Source organism: Sitophilus oryzae, unplaced genomic scaffold (genome assembly GCF_002938485.1).
Source record: "Sitophilus oryzae breed Bouriz unplaced genomic scaffold, Soryzae_2.0 scaffold_85_pilon_pilon, whole genome shotgun sequence".
Classification (NCBI taxonomy): Eukaryota; Metazoa; Arthropoda; class Insecta; order Coleoptera; family Curculionidae; genus Sitophilus; species Sitophilus oryzae.
Window position 1 is genome coordinate 2,798,744 of NW_022147483.1, and position 21,137 is coordinate 2,819,880.

At 32.0% G+C, this 21,137-nt stretch overlaps 1 protein-coding gene across 4 annotated transcripts in view; it reads right to left on the bottom strand.

Annotated features, from left to right (window-relative positions):
• The window catches only part of LOC115890091 (protein cycle), a 39,310-nt gene that overhangs the window by 2,302 nt on the left and 15,871 nt on the right, over positions 1-21,137 (bottom strand). For 3 of the 4 annotated variants that reach the window (XM_030910226.1, XM_030910224.1, XM_030910228.1), the window contains exons 3-12: positions 19,490-19,558; positions 10,028-10,265; positions 8,204-8,296; positions 7,442-7,559; positions 7,095-7,148; positions 4,903-5,263; positions 3,602-3,748; positions 3,408-3,518; positions 3,263-3,339; positions 202-374 (exon numbers count right to left, since the gene is read on the bottom strand). In XM_030910226.1, the coding sequence (XP_030766086.1) occupies positions 202-374; positions 3,263-3,339; positions 3,408-3,518; positions 3,602-3,748; positions 4,903-5,263; positions 7,095-7,148; positions 7,442-7,559; positions 8,204-8,296; positions 10,028-10,265; positions 19,490-19,558 (1,441 nt within the window). The remainder of the gene's footprint in view (positions 1-201; positions 375-3,262; positions 3,340-3,407; positions 3,519-3,601; positions 3,749-4,902; positions 5,264-7,094; positions 7,149-7,441; positions 7,560-8,203; positions 8,297-10,027; positions 10,266-19,489; positions 19,559-21,137) is intronic. The other variant, XM_030910225.1, reaches the window with a different exon arrangement.

Genomic DNA, 21,137 nt, shown 5'->3' on the forward strand with positions numbered 1-21,137 from the left:
GACAGTGACTGCTGTGTCATAATTCACAGGCATATTGTATTTTCTGTCATTTTCTGAATGTCCTTTGTCGAAATCTTCCTTGATTTGTTACACTTTATAGTCGAAGTTTACTTTACTAATTATTTTTAATACTAATTATTATCAGATTAATTAGTTTTATAACCGTTCATTTATTATTCAATTTAAATAATGAGCACGTGCCTCGATATTTGTCAAATTTCTCGTTTCCCCGATATTTGACACATTTGACATTGACGTTTGCTGCTGGGGGCTCTCGGATCTTTGCAGGTCCGTAACTTGATCTACTATTTCACGACCAATCTTGCTTGCTTCCACTTGAGTGTTGATCAATCTCTGTATGTTTTGTTCAGTAGCTAAAAACAATAATAATAAATATTGAATTAATTTGGTAATAACGTAAGAAACGGCGTCAAAGAATGCTGGGAAATGACCGTCTTTGGTGCCTTTCTTTCGATCATACGGTATACTAATATTTTATACAATTTTTTTGGAAAATATAACTACCCTCAATTATTTCTGGCATAGTACCATAGTAGAAGGAAAAGAGTAGTTGCACTCTCCCAAATATATTCTGCCAGTTTTTACAATCTGTCGAATATCGGCAGATTGCAGAGCGTTTCAGTTGAGTTCCGTCCGTCGAGCTGCGAGGTTCGAGCGTTGCGTCCCAGCACAGAGACGGATTGACAAAAAAAGAGTGTCTTACTGTGTGCTGCTATTGGTAGCAGTAATAATTCAAAAAATTGTACTTTGAGTTTTTTTTGAGAGTCATTTGTAATCATGCTTGTGTTCAGGTTAATTTTCTCATGACTGATTACTACTTAGTAATTTGATATTATTTTCATTCAAACCTCAATTTTGATCGATATTACTTTTGACAACCATCCCTTGCTTGCTGTTTAATGAACTGCACCATCATTGAAAAAAAAATTGCTAGTATGGAAAGTACCGAAAAAAAACTGGAAATACCGGTTCCTTAGAGGCATGTACCAAAATTACCGGTTCCGAGAAACAGCTCGGGTTGCGGAAATGCTATAACGTACCATAACCGTGAATCACCCTATACAGGGTGAGTATTAAACAAGTGCAAATATTTTTAGGGGTAGTATATTTTGGTCCCAGAAATATGAGGATGTTTCTGTGCAATTTTTTTTTGAAAAGAAAATCTGGATTTTTTTTTAGTTTTTAGTTAAAAAACATATTTTCTTGCTAATATGGTGACTAGGGTTCAAAACCGGAAATTCCCGGTTCTTTTGAGATATCAAAATACATTTTGAGTTGAAAACATTTCTCAGAGGCTGTTTGATATAATGAAAACTATAAAATTTGACCACCCATGTGAGAAATTTCCTCTTATTTACATCATTAAATTATTTATTAGATTGAAAATATTTTATGCATTAAAGTTTACAAAAAATAAAGATTTATATAGTCGAAAAAAGTCCGATAGAACCAATAGAAATGTAACTATTTTGTCACATCTTTAATTAAATTTTGTTAAATAAATTAATTTTTTATTCTATAAATATCTTTTTTTTTCCTAATCTCCTACGAGCTGATATAATATGACGAGCAATCTATTAAATTACTGTGAGATTATACAGAAAAGTCCACAGACTTCGAGACATAGAAAAATCAAGTCCATTTAGCGTGTGTCCAAATTTTGACAAGTTTTCAAAAATGACAGTTTTGTTTAGACTGAGGTTTAATTTCACCTAACTTCTCGGTAAATGATTTCTTTTTATGGGGGTACATAAAATCTAAAATTTACGGCCATGAAGAAATTCAAAACTTGGAGCAGTTAAGGCAGAAAATATTTAATGCCTTTGACACTGTCACCCCTGATATGTTATCCAATGTGAGGAGGGGATTTTATGATCGTTTGGGTTATTGTTTAATGCAAGAGGGAGGCACTTTTGAACAATTTTTGTAATTTTTTAAATTTCATTATCCTGTTTTTTTACCGTTTACCCATTACCTACCTTGACGAACATAGGAAAACGAAGGTACTTTTCGGGACCACAAATATTTTGATTGAGAAAATTGGTAACTTTTTTTTGGATTAAAAAACAAAAGTTGTTAATATAATACCAATTTAAAAGTGTTTTAGTAGTTTTAATACACACTATGATATAAAATTTATTATTATTATAATGTACATTATTAATACTATTGTTCATTCGAAATGGCATTAAGGATCAATTGCAACAATGATTTAAATTTTTCTTAAAGATAAGTAGAGCTTAGAATGAGCTGTATTTATATTTACTTTAATATTCACCTTAAATGAGGGAATTTGACTGATACAATTTTTGAATTTGAATTGTTTTTAATGATACTAACAATTTTAGTTCAATTTTTAATAAAATTTATTTAATATTAATAGAAATCCAAGAGATTTGAAACCTCTTTTAGCGATTTATAACATTCTCAAATGAATTACAGGTGCCCTTATTTTCTATGAAAATCACACAGCTTTTTTTAATAGTCGCTGCAGTTGCTATAGCTATAAAAAACGAATTTTTTAAGGTGTGAAAATTGCGACACACGCTAAATGGACTTGATTTTTCGTATGTATGGACCTTTTTGTATGCCTCGATAACATATTGGTGCAGATTATTTTCACCCAAACAAATAATAACCCAAACTATACATTGATGCGGATTGTCTATGAACTCTTTCTGAAGGTCACAGAAACCTGAACGCGTAATTCGGTGTCCTTTCGCAGCTGTTGTAGGTAATTTGTGACAATGTGTTGTTCAATGTATTAGTTATCCAATGAAAATCACCTAACCGATATATTACTACAAAACAAACACATTAATGTTAAAATTAAACTTGTTTCAAATTAAAAAAAAGTTGCAGAAAATATCTGAAATAGATAGTCATTATATATTTTCTCCGCATTTCCTCCTATCAGAAGATTTTCAGATACAGAAGAATTGTTACTTACACGAAATGTGAAAATATTCTGTTTTCAAGCAAATTTTTACTTGATGATCAATTTTTTTTATTTTATTTTATTGTGAACTCATATTTTCCTAAATACATCTTTGTGAAACTATGGCGAGTGCCACGACTATACTTTGCCTAGTTATAGACTACGACTATACAGCTACGTCAGTGGTCACGGGACGCGAGAACAAGGTCATATAAAGTGGCAGAAAAAGAACAAAGGATTTGACAAGGAGTAAAGCTACTAGTTTCCTTATACTATGATAGTACCTACTTTGTTTGTACTTACGATTAGTAAAAAAGTCATACATGTCCTGCGAGACTTGTGTACCACTTGCGGTACTCTCCTTATTGCGAAAATCACTTCTAAACAGAATACAAAACCAAAAATTAGAGACCCATTTACAATTTGTGATTAATACACGAAAACTTACACCACTAGTGTATTCTTGGCCATCATATATTCGATTTCTTTCGTCCAAGGATTCATAAACTGTCTCCAATCGGTCTCTAAACGTATATAATTTCCTTCCTTTGTACGAAACCTGTAAAAAGAAATAAAAAATCAAATATATCCGAGGACTTGGTGGATAGATCTGTCAACACTGTCTGGAAATTAAGGACTTACCTGTAAATGCCAGTGTGAACAAACTCTGTAGTTTTCAACGCCATCTTGTGTCGTTCTGCTACTGCAGATATATCGTCTTGGTGATAATACTCGTACATACTGGTACCTAGTAGCTCTTGAGGTACAAATCCCAAAATCAAAGTGGCACTAAAAAAAGAAACGTTAAAAAGAACATTAAAAAAAGAAATTTACTTATATTAATTTCTTAACAACAACCACTTTCTGAGACACTAACTAAACAAAATAAATTATGCGTGTCCAAGCGTTTTCCCAAAAGACTAACCGTTTTGAAAAAAGAAATATTGGGCACTAAAAAAAGAAACGTTAAAAAAGAACATTAAAAAAAGAAATTTTCTTATATTAATTTCTTAACAACAACCACTTTCTGAAACACCAACTAAACAAAATAAATTATGCGTGTCCAAGCGTTTTCCCAAAAGACTAACCGTTTTGAAAAAAGAAATATTGTAATATTTGAGAGTTTTTCACCCTCTTGGAATTTGAGATTCGAGAAACCCCTCCTTATCGAACCTCTACACCCCACAGTCAATCCGTTTGCCAAAAATCAGCTTTAAACCTCAAGCAGTTTAAGCAGAATCGTGATTACTCAATGGTCATATTTTATCAAACACCCTGTATAGATTTTTAGAAAATCTTAAAATATGTAAAACAACAAAATAAAATATACGTGTTTAAGAGTTTTTCCGAAAAACTCACCGGTTTTTAAATAAAAAATATTCTAATATTTGAGGGGTGGTTTCACCCCCTTAGAATTCGAATTTCGAAAAATCCCTTCTTATCGAACCTCTACACCCTAAAGTCAATCTGTTTTCCAAAAATTAGCTTTTTACGTCGAGCGCTTTAAGCAGGATCGTGATTAATCAATGACAAAGCTTTTTCGAAACACCCTGTATACATTTTTAAAAAATCGTAAAATATTTAAAAAAACAAAATAAAATATACGTGTTTAAGCGTTTTTTCGGAAACTTGACCGTTTTTTAAATAAAAAATATTGTAATATTTGAGGGGTGGTTTCACCCCCTTGGAACTGGGATTTCGAAAAATCGATCCTTCTTATCAAACCTCTATACCCTAGAATCAACCTGTATGCCAAAATTGAGCTTCTTACGTTGAGTGGTTTGAGGAGGATCGTGATTAATCAGTGAGTCAGTCACTTAAAGGTTTTATATATACAATATATAGTATAGATATATCATTTAAGATTCACCCTGTATAGTTTTTATAATAAACAGTTAGTTTCAGTATACTCGGTGTATTTAAAGACCGTAACCGCTACTTACTTTTGATCAACAAAGGTGAATTTCCCATCAAGAGCATGCCTAGAAACGAACTGGATAGGTGCTGCATTAGGATGATGGTTCGCAGCCACTGTTGAAATGTGAGGAAGTATTCTACCTATGGCCACCAAACAGCACAAGTTGCATCCGGTGTCCATATCCGGATCGTCGTGTTTTTCCAGTCCAATCTGTGCTGGCGGCCATGATTTTAAATAGCCCGTGCAATGGATCACACTGTATTTCCTTTCGGCAGCCAACTGTTTGTTTTTTCTGCGATTACCGGCTGTTGTTGATGTCTCTGCTTCATCCTTTTTTTGTGGTTCTGTTCTGCTCCTCATTCGGCAGAAAAATGATCTTCTTGCACCTAGACAGCATAGAAATTACTACAACAGTTAGTTTATCGTATAAATATCAAAGAAATACTAAAAATGATATATGAAACAAACAATATGAAATATGAAACATAAAATGAAATTTTGAAACGTATTAAGTATTAATATGTTTAACATTTTGATATAAACTTCACAGTTTAAACAGCTTAATTAATCGTGATATGTGAAACATGAAATATAAAACATAAAACAATAAATCCGGGTGTGCACTCTACATTGTATAGGTTCTAGAACAATTAATTAGCTCTGAAAATTTATCCTACGAATATATCAAAGCAATATTAAAAATTCCATATGAAACAAAAAATATGAAATATGAAACACCGAGTGAAATTTAAAATATATTAGTCGTGATATTGTGAAACATAAAATATGAAACATAAAACATTACATCATTGTGTGCGCATTGTAGGTTCTAGAACAGTTAAATAAAACTCTAAAGGGATATCCTAGGTGTATCAAAGTGAATGATAAAATTATATATAAAATATTAAATATGAAATATAAAACAGAAAAATGTGAAATATAAAATATTAAATGCAAAAGAGAATTAGATACATAAAATATTAATCATGAGATAAGAAAAGTCAGATATAAAATATGAAACAAAAAGTTTTAAATATAAAACAAAAAATAATAGTAGGCTATGGAAAATTATAAATGAAATAAAATTAGGAATCAGAAATATTAATTATAAGACAAAAAACGTCGGAACTAAAATACGAAACAAAAAATTTTAAATGTGAAACATAAAATATTATTTTTTTTTAATTTTGAAACATTAAATACAAACAAAATTATCAACATACCAACAGTTAATTAAGCCTGAAAAATTATGCTAGTAATATCAAAAGAATGTGTCCAATGATATATGAAACAAAAATTATAAAATATAAAACATTAATGCCAAATGAAACTTGAAACAGATTAAATATTAATATGTTTTTTAAAGAGTTTTGATTAAGTTTTACATTGTTAAATAATTGTGATACATTAAGTCCTCTTCAGCACTTCATCCGGTATAGATAGATTCTTCTGGCACCTACACAGCGTAAAAATTTCTACAGTAGTTAACTAAAACCCTGAAAAGATATCTTAGGTATATCAAATAGAATAACAAAAAAAATATAAAACATTAAATATAAAATATGAAACATTAATTAAGATATATGAAATACAAAACAAAAAATGCAGTTTTAGAAATATTAGTAGATAATGAAAAATTATACACCAACAAAATTAAATTAGGATTATTAATTATATTATGAGATATGAAACATCAGAAATGAAATATAAAACAAGAAATATGAAGTGTGAAATATAAAATATTAATCGTAAAATATGAAAAATTAAATAACCACTAGAAACATTAATCACACATTAATGAAGGATCAAATGTAAAATACAAAACAAAAGATAATTAACAAAAAATATTATTACGAAATAAAATTAGAAATATGAAATATTCATTATTAGATATGAAACATAGGAAATGAAACATAAAACATGAAATATGAAATGTGAAACAAAAAATAATAATCGTAAAATATGAAATATTAAATACAAAACAGAATTAGATGTAACATATCGGATTTGAAATATGAAACATTGAAATATAAAATATAAAATACTAAACACTGAAACACTAATAACTAATAAACGTTGCAGTAAAATATTAATCATTGCAATACAATTACCACTACCTTTTGCCCTTGCATTGTTATGTTATACAATCTCAATCAAATGTTACTTACAATTACATGATTCAGGATAAAATTCACGATTAACAAATAATATATTTACCCGTACAAAACTTAGAACTCTTTTCGGGCTCGTCTGTCTTCACTGGCAACATTGCTGGAAAAGAAATCAGTGATAACTGAAGATGAAAAAATTTAATTAGTCTGCATTAGTTTTCAGTTTTTGAGCTCCCGAATATGTTTTACTTCACAACCTTTCGATCTATTATTTTAGAACTGTTATTCGTTATAAATATCAGTTTAAAAATGCTGTAATTTCTAAAAATAAAAGTTGTAAGAAATAATAGATATAAAATTAATAATAGAAGAGATAATACGACGGCTGACAATACCAATCGTGAGCTGCAAGTGCAAAAAAGGACAAAAAGGGATATTTTTAAAGTCACTCACTTTTGGCATCGATCAGTCTTTCTCTAGGACTCATATCTGATGATGTCAGCTGTTCCTTGACCTTGGCCACGTCCTTGGGATGAATGATATCGAAGATACTTTGACCCAACAAATCAGCCTGAAAATTAACCAATTAGAACGATGTTTTATCACATTGTTCTTAATATATTAACAAATAGTACAGGAACTTCTGATTTTTCACATTCATTAAAAACACAAATATTAAAAAATTAAATAATAATAGTATTTTGTTTTATTAAAAGTAGAGTAAAAATGGCACTTTTTGTGGCGATGCTGTACGTTTGACTTGGACATACAGGCGAGCCACAAAAAGTCATTTTTACTCCGAATAGAACATGCTATTTTTTTCAAACGTCGCAAATAATTTTTTAAACAATTTCAAAACGTTCTAAATAGTATAAAAAGATTTAAAAGTGATACCTTGTATGTAATATCGAGAAACTATGGTGACGCTCGTTGATTTTGTATTCATATATTTTCGTACTTTTGTGTTTAGGCTAGGTAAAAGTGCTTTACTTTTATGCCTATGCGTTAAAATGACTTTTTTATATTGTCAATCACGTAGCAAAAATTAATACTTTTGTGACGTTTGAAAAAAAAAATTATATTATAGATAATGTAATAAATTACAAAAAATATCGTAGTATCTCTCTCCATGAAGATTGATGTAAATCCTGACCCGACTTTTTTAAAAAATGTCGGATCTACCCATCTCTAGTCTCTAGCGTGTATTACACTTACCTGGGTGTAGTTCAACACTTTGGAAACGGACTCGGACAAGAACAAAAATCGACCACGGTCGCATCCAACAACAAACAGAAATCCATCAGCTATCTGTAAAAATCATGTTTCTAATATTTCATCTAGACAACTGGTAGAAAAAATATTATATATAAAGTAATAAACACTGTGTACAAGAAACTTAACTACGAGTATATATGAAACAGAAGTTGCTAATAAAAGTTATATACGCCCCAGTAAATTGCAACTAAACTGATAGAAAGTTTAGTACTTTTGTTCCTGAAAATAAGTACTTTTTACGATTTCCATAACGAACTACATCATTGGTTTTGGGACATTAGAAGCTCTTAAAATGCGTAAATAAAAATCTAGGGCCGTATTTAAAAAAAGAAAATTGATGATGATGAAATCTGATAACACCAACTTTTATAACAAAAGAAGTAATAGCATTGAGAATGTGTAAAAATTATTTTGTTATATCTATGCAAATAGAGGAATAAAAAAATAACAAAGAAATCGCAAATATTCATTTTTTTTTCAAAAATCTTTGGAAGTGTTCGGAATTTTTAAATTTTTGAAGTAGCATCTTGATCAGCATCAAATTGGGCAAATTTGCCTTCATTTGTCCTCGTATCTTTTCTAGTTTCCGAAATCTTAATGATGAGTCTCGAATATGGGACACCCTGTATAGATTATTTATATGGGTTGGTCCATTATACTGCTATTAAGGTGCGACGTTCTTGCTATTATCTACATAGATTTTTTTCTAGTTTTATAGCGCATTTTTTTCCTATTCCGCATTGGAAATAGCTCGGGAAATAGTTTAATGAAATGTATCAAGTAACGGTAGTTTTATCGAATGGTTACACATAAATAATACATACAATATTATGTATCTACAGTTGTTTAACAATAAGACAATTTTATGCGCAGTAATTAATAATATTTTTTTTGCAAAAACTAAAGTAATGTAATGTAAGGCAATGAACCAGTGAAAAGAAAAGACATTCTATTAAATAACATAACATCGGAAATATCAGAAGAATATACCGTATGATCGAAAAAAAATGGCGTCCAGTTGGCTTGGAAATGACGATCCATGACATTTCTAATATAATTTTACATATAAAATGACAGCGATCTTCATTTCATAGCCATCGCCGACGCCGTTTTTATTTGATCATACGGTATATATAGTCTGTGAAACGAATAACTTTGAATCTAACAGTTCCCGCGGGCTTTTCTAGTGTTAATTTTATTAGGTTAGCAACTTGCGGCCAAGCATTTTTCTTTATTGTCTGATATTTAGAAATGTCAAAAGCTGATATGACATTTTACTTTTGACAATTATGACATTTCGTGTTGATTTTTGCAAGAAGAGGAAGAACTGTCACTTGTTTTTTATTTTCCTTTTCTATTTCACGAAAGTAAAAAGAGTTACCTATCTGATTCGTTCAGGCACTCAATTTAAAGAATATCAGTAACTTTTTTGATAGAGGGATTTTATATTTGCCATGTTGGTAAAAAATAACGGTCAAAATTCAAAGTTATTCATTTTAAAGACTATATCTGGGACAACTAATACACAGTTCGGGATCTCTACTATCTAGGTAATAGATGTCATCCACATAGTCAAATCCCCCAAGTGGCAATGGGGAGCACACCTGGCAAGAAGGATGGACAATAATAAGTATACTCAGCAATAAAAAACGGCTAAAAATAATATATATAAACGTCAAAGTCTTATTAAATTAAAATTTTGATAGTCTCAACATGGTCTCGACAAACAGCGTTTTTTATCATTTAATTTGAAGAAAGACTTACCTGTAAAAGAAGTTTCTTCAATTCTTCGTCGCTCATAAACGAGGGTTTGTATTTGCCTTCTGTCTGGGAATTAAGAGACTCCTTTATGGTTTTCACGTGTTGGACCGCCATACGCAACACCGTGAGCTTGTCCAGCTTCCTGGACATGGCATTACACATGGGAATCAGAGAGGACAGTTCGGTGATGTAAGTGTTCATCTTGTCCCTGCGTCTTTTTTCGATTTCGCTGTGATTTTGTCTGGAACAAAAAAAAAGTAAATGTAAAGTGACTGTAAAGTGGATTTTCATTCAACCACGGCAAGAGAAATGACAGAAGAAGACGCGTAAAAAATAAGGAAGATAACGTTACACTACCAAAATTTTATTTGCAAAAAAATAATATTTTTAGTTGTTTCGAACTTTTTGACGGTTATTTAAAGTACTTTCTTTGTTTACTTCTACCTTGTTTATGTAAGTTTTACATGACATATTCTACTAATATCTGGGTGTTATAATGAGCCCGTTATTATTGTAATAAGTTAAATAACGTTGTATGACGGAATCTAACGGTACCGTTGCGTCTCGGTACTGCATTCTTTTCGCCTACTGTGACCTTCTGGATCCGGTACATACGCCGATAGAACAGTTATCTTTCTTATTGAAAACGAAAAGAAAATGGCACAGCATAGCGAAAGGGAAAACAAACGGCTAGTACCGTTGGTCGGGACATAAAATAAATAGCACTGTTCGTATATACGAGGGCTAAATAATAAATGATTATTTGAATAGAATCTTTGAATAGAAAGATTAAGGCCAAGTCGCGAGTGAATTAATTTCGGGAGACGAAAATGCAATTTTATCGTCGTGTATAAAACAATATTTTTTCCATAGCGAGTTACGTTTTAAAAAATATTCAGAAATTATTATTTCAAGGGATTTATTACGAGTAGAAAAAATATTTATTGGGTTGGCGTTGGTTTCTATGTAATTTGACAAATAAATAAAGCTGTCTCTTTAGTTGTCATCAAGGGGGTGACAGTAAACCGGAAAATTGGAAACAGTTCTGGCGCGGTCCTACCCAGGCTGTCCTAGACAAAAATCTGAATAGTTCTAATGATTTCTGTCAATTTCTGTTACGGAACATTTTTATGCACGTCGGCGTCCTCTTCTTTTGTCTGTGTGTCAACCATGTGTCAACTCCGGGGCCTCTGGCAAGGTCGGGCGCCATTTTAATTTTTTCGGCTGAAATTTATAAAGTACAAAGATGTTTTTGATATAAAGTTCCTTGTTAACACTTTAATAAAGTATATATGATATTAATTATATGAAGAAAATGATGAAATCGACGTTTCTGCGTGTATTAGGTATGGGCCATATTATATGTAAAAATAGGTAATATATTAACTGTTTTCATATTTTTTTAGCTTTAGATCCAAGGATCTTGGGATATTCTTTACCAAGGATTTTTCCGTATCTCTACTTTAACGACTGATAACGGTGATTTTGAGCAATTGAAAGCAAGTTACACAAGGTAAATTATGATTATTGTTAGCCTACAGCCTACATTAATTATCTACAAGATGAACAGAAATGCGTAATTACATATCACATAGGTACCTATTATGTATTTTAATAGCAATAATGCTATGTATGTAGATTTTTTTTGTAGATTATTTTTAAAATACAAATGAGGTATTAGATGTATATGTATCATATTTTTTATTCATTTTATTTTCATTCAAGTCCTGTTTGATTTTAATTCACAAAAGTCTTATGTACCTATATTTATGTTTTTTTTACATTTTTTTTTCCTGTTTCCAGTTAGTTTTACGCCCGTGAAGCTGTGAAAACATTTATTTATCTTCAAGTTTCTGTAAGTCAGTGCACTGTTACTTTACTCATTCACTTTAACACATCACCCCTGATGTTATTTAATTATTTTGATATTAATACAGTAGTTATGTGTTTATAGCTCTTTAATTGTGTTGATTTGCATATTTACATCGTTCTAAATTCTAAATAAATATTTTTGAGTAATTTTGTTGTATTATTTACTACTAGAAAGAGTAAAAGTATATTAACCCTCATTTAAACCTCCTGAACAGCCCGCCATTAAAACACGGAAACGGAAATAAATTTCATAAAATTGAAATTGTCATGTCTATGTCATGCTGTCTAATCATGTCAAATGTCCCAGCCGCCATATCTGAAAATTAGTTACCCAGGCAGCCACGCTGTTTCCATAATTTAACCTTTGATTTAACATTGACTTGACACTTCTTCTTGTATTTATTATTTTATGGTTGTCAGTCTCCTCAATGAACACCTCAGTAGATTGAAACTAAGAAGAAACGGCGAATGCAGATTCTGTGGGGAAGATGGGGAAACACCAGTACACCTCATCACTGAGTGCGCCGAGACGACAACCATTCGTGCCATGAATTTTGGTACGACTGATATTGGAGATGGAGAACTACCCTCTATAAAACCCAGTCCCAGATACTGGCTTTTGTCAAAGCCCTGGGACTGTATGATGAGTTATGACTCAAGAAAGGGGGACACAATGGATCTGTAAGGTCGCAGTGATTAACCCCTTTCCCACTCATTCTAAATTCTAAATTCTAAATTCTAAAATTCTAACCTATCCTCGCTGTTAAAATATCATTTAATCTACCCTTGCGGTTAAAGTACTATTTTACCTACTATTTTTGATAGATATAAGGCAATTTTAACAGTTGCAATGGAAAAAAATATATCTTATCTACATTCAAAAACAGTTTAAATTTATTATATTGATGCTATTTAAAAGTATTGCATGTCTGTAGCTAAATTGTCCATAATGATAATTAATTTTCAAATGGCTGTGCTAGGTGTAAATGACACTATTTTGCACTCCATGTTTGTACAAGGCTATCGCTCTTCCCAGAAAGTGCGGACTCCATCGACTTTCGGTAACGCTTGCACCGTTATAGATGCTCGCAAAAAAGTATAACATTTAAAATTAGTTCCACAGATTTTATAAGAACGACCGAAATTTCTATAGAGATTTCTATATGCAGAATATTACATTGAACCGTCGTATTAAACGGAATAATCGAAAACTGGACATATGTAAAGGTGAAGTGACGTAATGCGTAATGCAGTTAGGTGAAGCCGGTGCAGAAAACAAGTAGAATCAAGTTCAAGGTGCACCACTTGCACACCTAATCTCCAACGACATACAAGGTTGAAATGAAAACTTCTTATTGAATAAACCGTTAGTTGTTATTAAAGTACCGTATCATGATTTTTACAAAAACATTCTTGTTCTATAGTATGCAGTAATGAATAATATATTTTAATTTAGATTATAAGAGATAATGAGGTAACGACTAACATAACACTAATATGGTGGTAAGAATCAATATGATTTACGTAATATCAGAACTGACTTTCTCTTTTGGACAAAATTTGAAATAATGATTATGAGAATACTCTATCTTTAAATAAAAATACCGGGTGCGTCTCAAAAGTGGCTCACCCCCTATAACTTTTTTATTTTTTCAGATAAAAAAACGAGATTTGGTATGTTATAGTCTGTGAAACGAATAACTTTGAATTTGACAGTTACCGCGGGCTCTCCTAGTGTTAATTTTATTAAGTTAGCGTAACTTGCGGCCATGCTGATGCAATGCCGTCTCTAATAGAACAGCCACGGACCGAGATTTATGACGTCACGCTAGTTAGATACTAGGGATTAATAAATATGTTGTAGAATCCATGGAAAACATAATTATTCCTCGTATATGTAATTTTTTGGGTTATATTCGACACTATTTTTTTTTCATATGACACAACACTGATGAAGGCTATAAATGTTAGCTATGACGTTTTTTTTAAACCAAAAAAAAAATAATGAAAACTTAATTAGCGTTTTTCACGAACCTAAATCCCAAGAAAATCAAAAATTTTTCAGCGATCTTTATTTCATAGCCATCGCTGATGCCTTTTTTTGATATTGTATTATTTGCAAATATAATTTTTCGATAACATTGATGCTTTCAAAATATACATATAAATTTTGTGAATGCAAATAATAATACATCACTATTAGTAGATATTGAATGTTTTTTGTTAAATTAGATCTTTGAATAAGAAGACTAAGGAAGGAGCATAATGCTATCCATGTATTCATGCATGGTGGGCGGAAAAAGCGCCATAAAAGCACTCTAGGGTGGGGATCCTTGACAGTTCTGTTTGACCATTGATTTGACACATTTGAATTTGATTTGAAATTTTGTGGATTTGTCAATTTTACGGAGCTTGTTTTATGTTATTTATTATTTATTCTACTACTGATAGTTGTATAAAGGTAGTAAATCTAGATGGAAATTGTGGCAGCACTTAAATTAACAGTGACACTATCGCGATTTATCGAAAAAGACTCTAAAATAGTTGGTTGTGTAGCGTGCGGTAGATCTCGGCAAAAATTGAGTGAAATAATGGAACAACTTTTCGCTAGTAAGTGACTATATAATATACATACGTGTAGTAAACCGATCATTTATGAAATTCACTTAAATTAACTAAATTATATATTTTTCTTGCATTTTAGCTTTTATTTATTACTTGTCAAAGATTAGATGTCAAAGAATTTACATACGTTAATTTGACTTACCTGCTTCAGTAGCGTATCGGATGTTTGTGGTAATAAATACTTATTATAACTTATCTATTTTTATTAGAATTAAAGAAATATTAATAACTACCAACATTTATTCACAACGTAAAATAAAACAACAAATTATTGAGTCTACCCCACGTCTACCATACATTATAGTTTTACATTTTTTAAATAAAATTAGAACGACACTGATAAACCGGAATTTAAGTCGGCCATATTTGAGGCCCATCGCGGTGTACCTAAGATTTTTAATATGCTCCTTCCTTAGTCTTCTTATTCAAAGAATTAGATCGATTTTCAAACCCAAAAATTTAAAATATATTTTACATTTTACCCATTATCTTATGTACCTATTCATTATTTGTATATTGTAAAATATTTGCTGCATTTGTATGGTTCATAGTTTATTTGTCAAAGTATTTATTACTATAAATAGGTATATATATATATTGTATTTATTAACTGTATATTATATATATTTCATGTAAACTATATCATTTTTAAAAGACAAACCAAAAATACGAGGAATAGTTATGTTTTCCATGTATTCTACAACATATTTATTAATCCGTGGTATCTAACTAGCGTGACGTCATAAATCTCGCTCCGAGGCTGTTCTATTAGGGACGGCATTGGTCTGATATATAGAAATGTCAAAATCTGATGACATTTTACTTTTGTCAATTATGACATTTCGCGTCGATTTTTGAAAGAAGAGGAAGAACTGTCACTTGTTTTATTATTTTCCTTTTCTATTTCACGAAAGTAAAAAGAGTTACTTATCTGATTCGTTCAGGCACTCATTTTAGAGAACATCCGTAACTTTTTGGATAGAGGGATTTTATATTTGCCATGTTGGTAAAAAATAACGGTCAAAATTCAAAGTTATTCATTTTATAGACTATAGTATATGGCATAAATTAGGATTGATTGATGTATTCAATTATTTTTGGTCACTTCCCGTTTTACAGGAAACGACTACAACTTTTGATTTTTAAATGGCACCTTCGGTATTTTTTTTACTTTATTTGATAGAAAATGACATTCTGAATAGAATGACATATCATATGTCAGCTTTTGACATTCTCGCTTAATAAAAAAACATATTTTAAAATTCAATCTAGAGTGCCATGGCTATGTTAAAAACACTAATTCTTAATTAAGAAGCCTTGGAAAATTAGATTTGATCGTCTAATGTTTTTAGTGTCTTGTCCTAGCTGGCCAGTTAGAAAATGCGCATATCGTATTTTTAAACATATCTCATTTTTTTCAAATGGAACGTGGGTGGCTCAATGGTATACGTATTTGGAAAAAGCATTTTTTTACGAATAATTTGATACCACACACTTGGTATTTCGAGTCAAATTTTCGTTACGAACCGCAAATTATAATTTCAAATAAACCATATGCAAAAATGTGTAAAGTTGACATATGATATGTCATTCTATTCAGAATGTTATTTTCTCTCGACTAAAGTAAAAAAATACCGAGGGTGCCATTTAAAAATCAAAAGTTGTGGTCATTTCCGGTGAAACAGGAAGTGACCGCAAACAATTGAACACGTCAGTCAATCTTAATTTATGTCATATACTAACATACCAAATCTCGTTTTTTTAACTAAAAAAATATGAAAGTTATAGGGGTGAGCCACTTTTGAGACGCACCCGGTATATATCTGAAAACTGCTATATCGAAAATGTGATCCGCGATTCATTATTGGTGGAAAAATTATGGCGCGCAGTTCAAATTTCATAAAACTGAACTTCTGTTAGTTAAAGCATTTATACTCAAAAAAGATATTTTGAAAGATCTCACCAGAGATTAGGGTCGGTAGTGAAAAGGTCGCGACAAATCTCACAACATCACACCAGTGGGGAGGGGGGGGGGAGGCCAAAAAACACTACTCAAAAAAGCGCCTCACGTAATTTAAGGACGCCCCCTATATAAAACGATCAGGAGATTCCTGCTTTTAAAAAAGTTTTAGTTTTACTCTTACTTTTGTTCGTTTATTTTCTTCGCGCCACCCTGTATAATTGGGTAATACGGTAACGCAAATAGTCCCGTTAGAAGGTTACGTTACTACATAAATATCATGCTTATTTTTTACAGCCACACCTGTAATAATTACCGTTATGTTTTTATTTATAATGTTGTTTATTTGAATTTATATTCATGTATGAAGAATAATCACACCCCTGTATTGAAACAATAATTCTTGCCATTTCTTATGTAAAATGACCTCTTGAATCTGAATATGAACTCTATTTTCCTCCATCACACTCGATAGTTTGGTGGGATAAAAGAATTATTTTTTGGCTTTGTAGACAATAGCACAATAGAACCCCAGAAATAGCTAGTTAGACAGTCTCTTCTTCCACAATTACGTAAAACTATACAGAAAAATTTATCATAAGACTATAAGAGCCGCTAAGGACCTTTATTATAATAGGAGAATAGTCAATTCTGGTAATGTTGCTAAAGAAACATGGTCTATTGTAAATGAGTTGAGAAACAAAGCTTCTTCGTCTAGCAATATCTCTACCTCACCTGAGAACCTTAACGATTACTTTGTAAATGTAGCGAAGAACTTAACTAATACCATATGTCCTCCTCATGATCCACTTTCTTATCTCTCTAATGATATTGTAAACTTACACAGTTTCTTTTTTTCGCCCGTAGTTTTAGAAGAGCTTCGCAGTACAATTAATACCATCAAAAATAAATCCTCTTCTGGGACCGACGGGCTAACTTTAAAAATGTTTTCGAATCTGCCAGAAAGCACTCTGAATCACCTAACAACTTTAATAAACATGTCGTTCCAAAATGGTATTTTTCCAAAATGTCTTAAGGCGGCAATAATCATTCCTCTGCATAAAGGAGGAGACAAAGATGAAGCTTCTAACTATCGCCCAATTGCACTCCTTCCAACGCTATCTAAGATCATAGAAAGGTTGGTTAAAAGAAGGCTGGTATCTTTTCTGCTTAAGTACAAGATACTTACTGAATATCAATTTGGATTTCTAAACAACAAGTCCACAAATGACAAAAAAAGACGCTATGTTTTCCCTCCTTAATAAAGTTTACTCCAGCCTAAACAACCATCACTCTACAGCAACAATTTTCTGTGATTTTTCTAAGGCGTTCGATTGTGTAAATCATAAGATCTTAATTAATAAACTGCAGCACTATGGGTTCAGGGGATCATCTCTCAAATGGTTTAAGTCGTATCTGAGCAACAGAAGTCAACTTGTGAGGGTGGATACCACGTTGTCTTGTAGCAAGCCAATAGAATGTGGAGTACCACAAGGCTCAGTACTAGGCCCTATTTTGTTTCTTCTTTTTATTAACGACATTGCTAATATAAACATCAGTGGCAAAATATGTCTTTTTGCGGACGACACTAGCTTCACTTGGAGCAACAAGGACATCACGGCACTTCATAGGATTATATCAAATGACTTAATCACCATTAAATCTTGGTGCGATTTGAACCTCCTGAGTCTCAACATTTCTAAAACTAAAGCTTTGTCGTATAAAAACTCGTTGCAGCCTTTTGTACTTAACAACACCACCATTGACGTCGTCAAGTCTGTAAAATTCTTAGGGCTTGTTGTGGACAATTCTCTGAAATGGGACATACATATCGAAGCTTTGTCGAAAAAATTGAGCTCTGCCTGTTTTGCATTAAGGTCTGTTTCTAAGGAGCTTAACTTGTCAGTGGCTAGAACTGTTTATTATGCACTTTTTGAGTCGCACCTCAGGTATGCCCTTCCATTCTGGGGTACGTGTTGTGCGACTCAATTTGACCGCATTTTCAGGTTCCAGAAGAGAGCTGTTCGATATTCACTGGGACTAAACAGCAGAACTCATTGCCGGGACTTTTTTAAAAAATTAAAAATATTGACTCTTCCTTCCTTATTTATATTTGAATCCGTTTGCCTAATACGTAAACATGTATCAGCTTCTCAAGAGAAAGGCCATCTCATACTTATCCACTCAGGAACGCGGAGCAAGATCTTTATCTACCTACCCCACGCTCAGAGTTAGTTAAAAGTTCAATATTATACAACTCGAAAAAAATGCACAATCACCTGCCATTTGAAATCAAATCCATAACATCATTTTCTTCTTTTCGCAAAGCAGTGAACTCTTATTTACTAGACAAGGCTTTCTACGCCGTAAATGAATTATATTTTGAAAATCAAATTTGATCTTGTAAACACTGGTCTAATGTTTGCTATTGCTATATTTACTAATGACATCGAAATGAATTTATTTAGAGGTCATTGATATTTTACTATAAACTAGCTAATATTTTTGAATATTATTTTTATTTTTTGTTCTTTGACATTATAAACATTTATAAATGTTTATTTTAACAATAAGACTGACAATATTATTTGTATAATGTTTTGTATTATCTTTTGTTTGTTTGTTTGTGTACCTTGTATTTTTACTTTGTTTGTTAGTTTACCTTTGTCTACAAATTGAAAAATTTTTTGACAATAAAGGCATTTATTTATTTATATTTATTTATTTATTTATTAGCAATGTAGTTGCTATTTCTGGGGTACTACAGATATTAAGTGTTCTGTAAACATGAACTTTTGTAGGAAGGCGGTGGGCTTTTTTTAGAGGGTGTAATCCGGCTCAAATTGTAGTCAAACCAGTAAACGTAATCGATTTTTTAATAATAATTCCCTTTTAAATAAAATAATTCCCTTTTCATCTCTCCAAATTAAATTATTATTATTATTGAAAAAAGCTATATCTGGATTCAGGGTACACTTAGCCCTGCAAAATCGTAACAGTATACTTACTTCTTGTTTTCGTCTGTCTTGGTCGATTTGGCATCCTCGGCCATTTCTTCATCCATCTCGCTGACGTCACTGAAACAAAGAAAAAGAACATATCGGTTACTATGTCGACCAAGATTTCTGTGGGTCCCTATATAAAGGGCAAGTCCCGGTCGCAAAGCTAGAAACTAATTTCGAAGGAATAATCGACAGCATACGTGAACTAATTAACATAGTCTTAAGACGGGGAATCCCTAGAGGTGTCCTCTATGCGAGCCAGGAGTGAGATCCAAGGGGAAACCCCTAAAATTGATCGTGTGCTATAAACTTATTTGGCTCATGTTTATTAGCTAACCTACAAGATTGTATATGCTGTAATCAACACTAAAGTGTGTTATTCTAAATTTATTTTTGTTTGAAAGAATTTTCTCTTATACAGGGTGGTCCGAACTGTATTCCGGAAACTTCGGCACTTTCGGAAATTCGGAAATTTTAAATTATTTTCCAAATAATTTCTGAAGTAACGTCACTATTTGGATAAAAATTGGTGTTTGGGAGTTTTTTGACATGACAAATTTGATTTTGATGTCAATATGACTCCTACTTGTAGAGGGCGCCATCTATATATTTTTAACTGGTTTGAAGAGTAATAACTTTTCGTCCGTACCTGTATAAAACTATTAAATAAAAAAATATACATTTACAATGTTTTTTGTGTAAAAAAGGTCTCTTGGTGAAAATTGCTACTAGTAAATGGTTCTCGAGATATTTGGAATCGAAATTATGTCCTGTCATCATTGACATAAATTAAACATATGTTGACTAAATACACACACCAGAAAAATCTAGGGATATCATTTTGTTAAAGTTAAAAATAAATGTTTTGAATAACAACCACATATTTGTAGGCCGATTCTTTCTACTTCGATTGAAACGAAGTGGTCACACTAGCTATTTCTAAATTTGGGATATTTGCAGAAGTGTTTGTGCATTTTTTGTCAAATGTATAAAAAGCACTAGCATCAATTGTTCAAATTTAACCTGTACTGGCTATGTTTTTATGATAATTGGCCAGAATTCATTCAAATAAATCTTTTTAGTATTAAATGACATTATGGAGCGTAGACATCTTAACAGAGACGAAATACTAAGGGCCATGGGTATGCTCGAAGTTTGGCGCATTCCAGCTTCGAGCGGAATGGAATGCGCCAAATCGATGTAGCTAGAGCATTAAATACAACGCAAAGTGTAATATCGCGATTAAGTGCACGCTACCGTGAAAGTGGTGATGTTGCTGAAAGGCACGCAAGGCGAAGGCATTACTACCCCTCAGCAAGATCATTTTTTACAATTAAATGCTCGACGCCGACCGACTCTTACAGCACCAGAGCTTAGTTTAATTCTCCAGAAAACACATAATGTAACCGTTAGTCCTGACACTGTTCGCAATAGATTAAGCGTGGTCAACATAAGAAGCAGACGCCCCTGGAGAGCTCAACCCTTAACGAGAGGAAATCGAGAGGTACGATATTTGTGGGCTCGAGATCATGTTCAGTGGTCGAATGAATAATGGGCCAATGTTCTCTTCACGGATGAGTCACGCTTTGGAATTCATCCGGATTCGAGAAGGCTTAGGATATGGAGAGAACCGGGAAATCTTATTCGGTTGTAT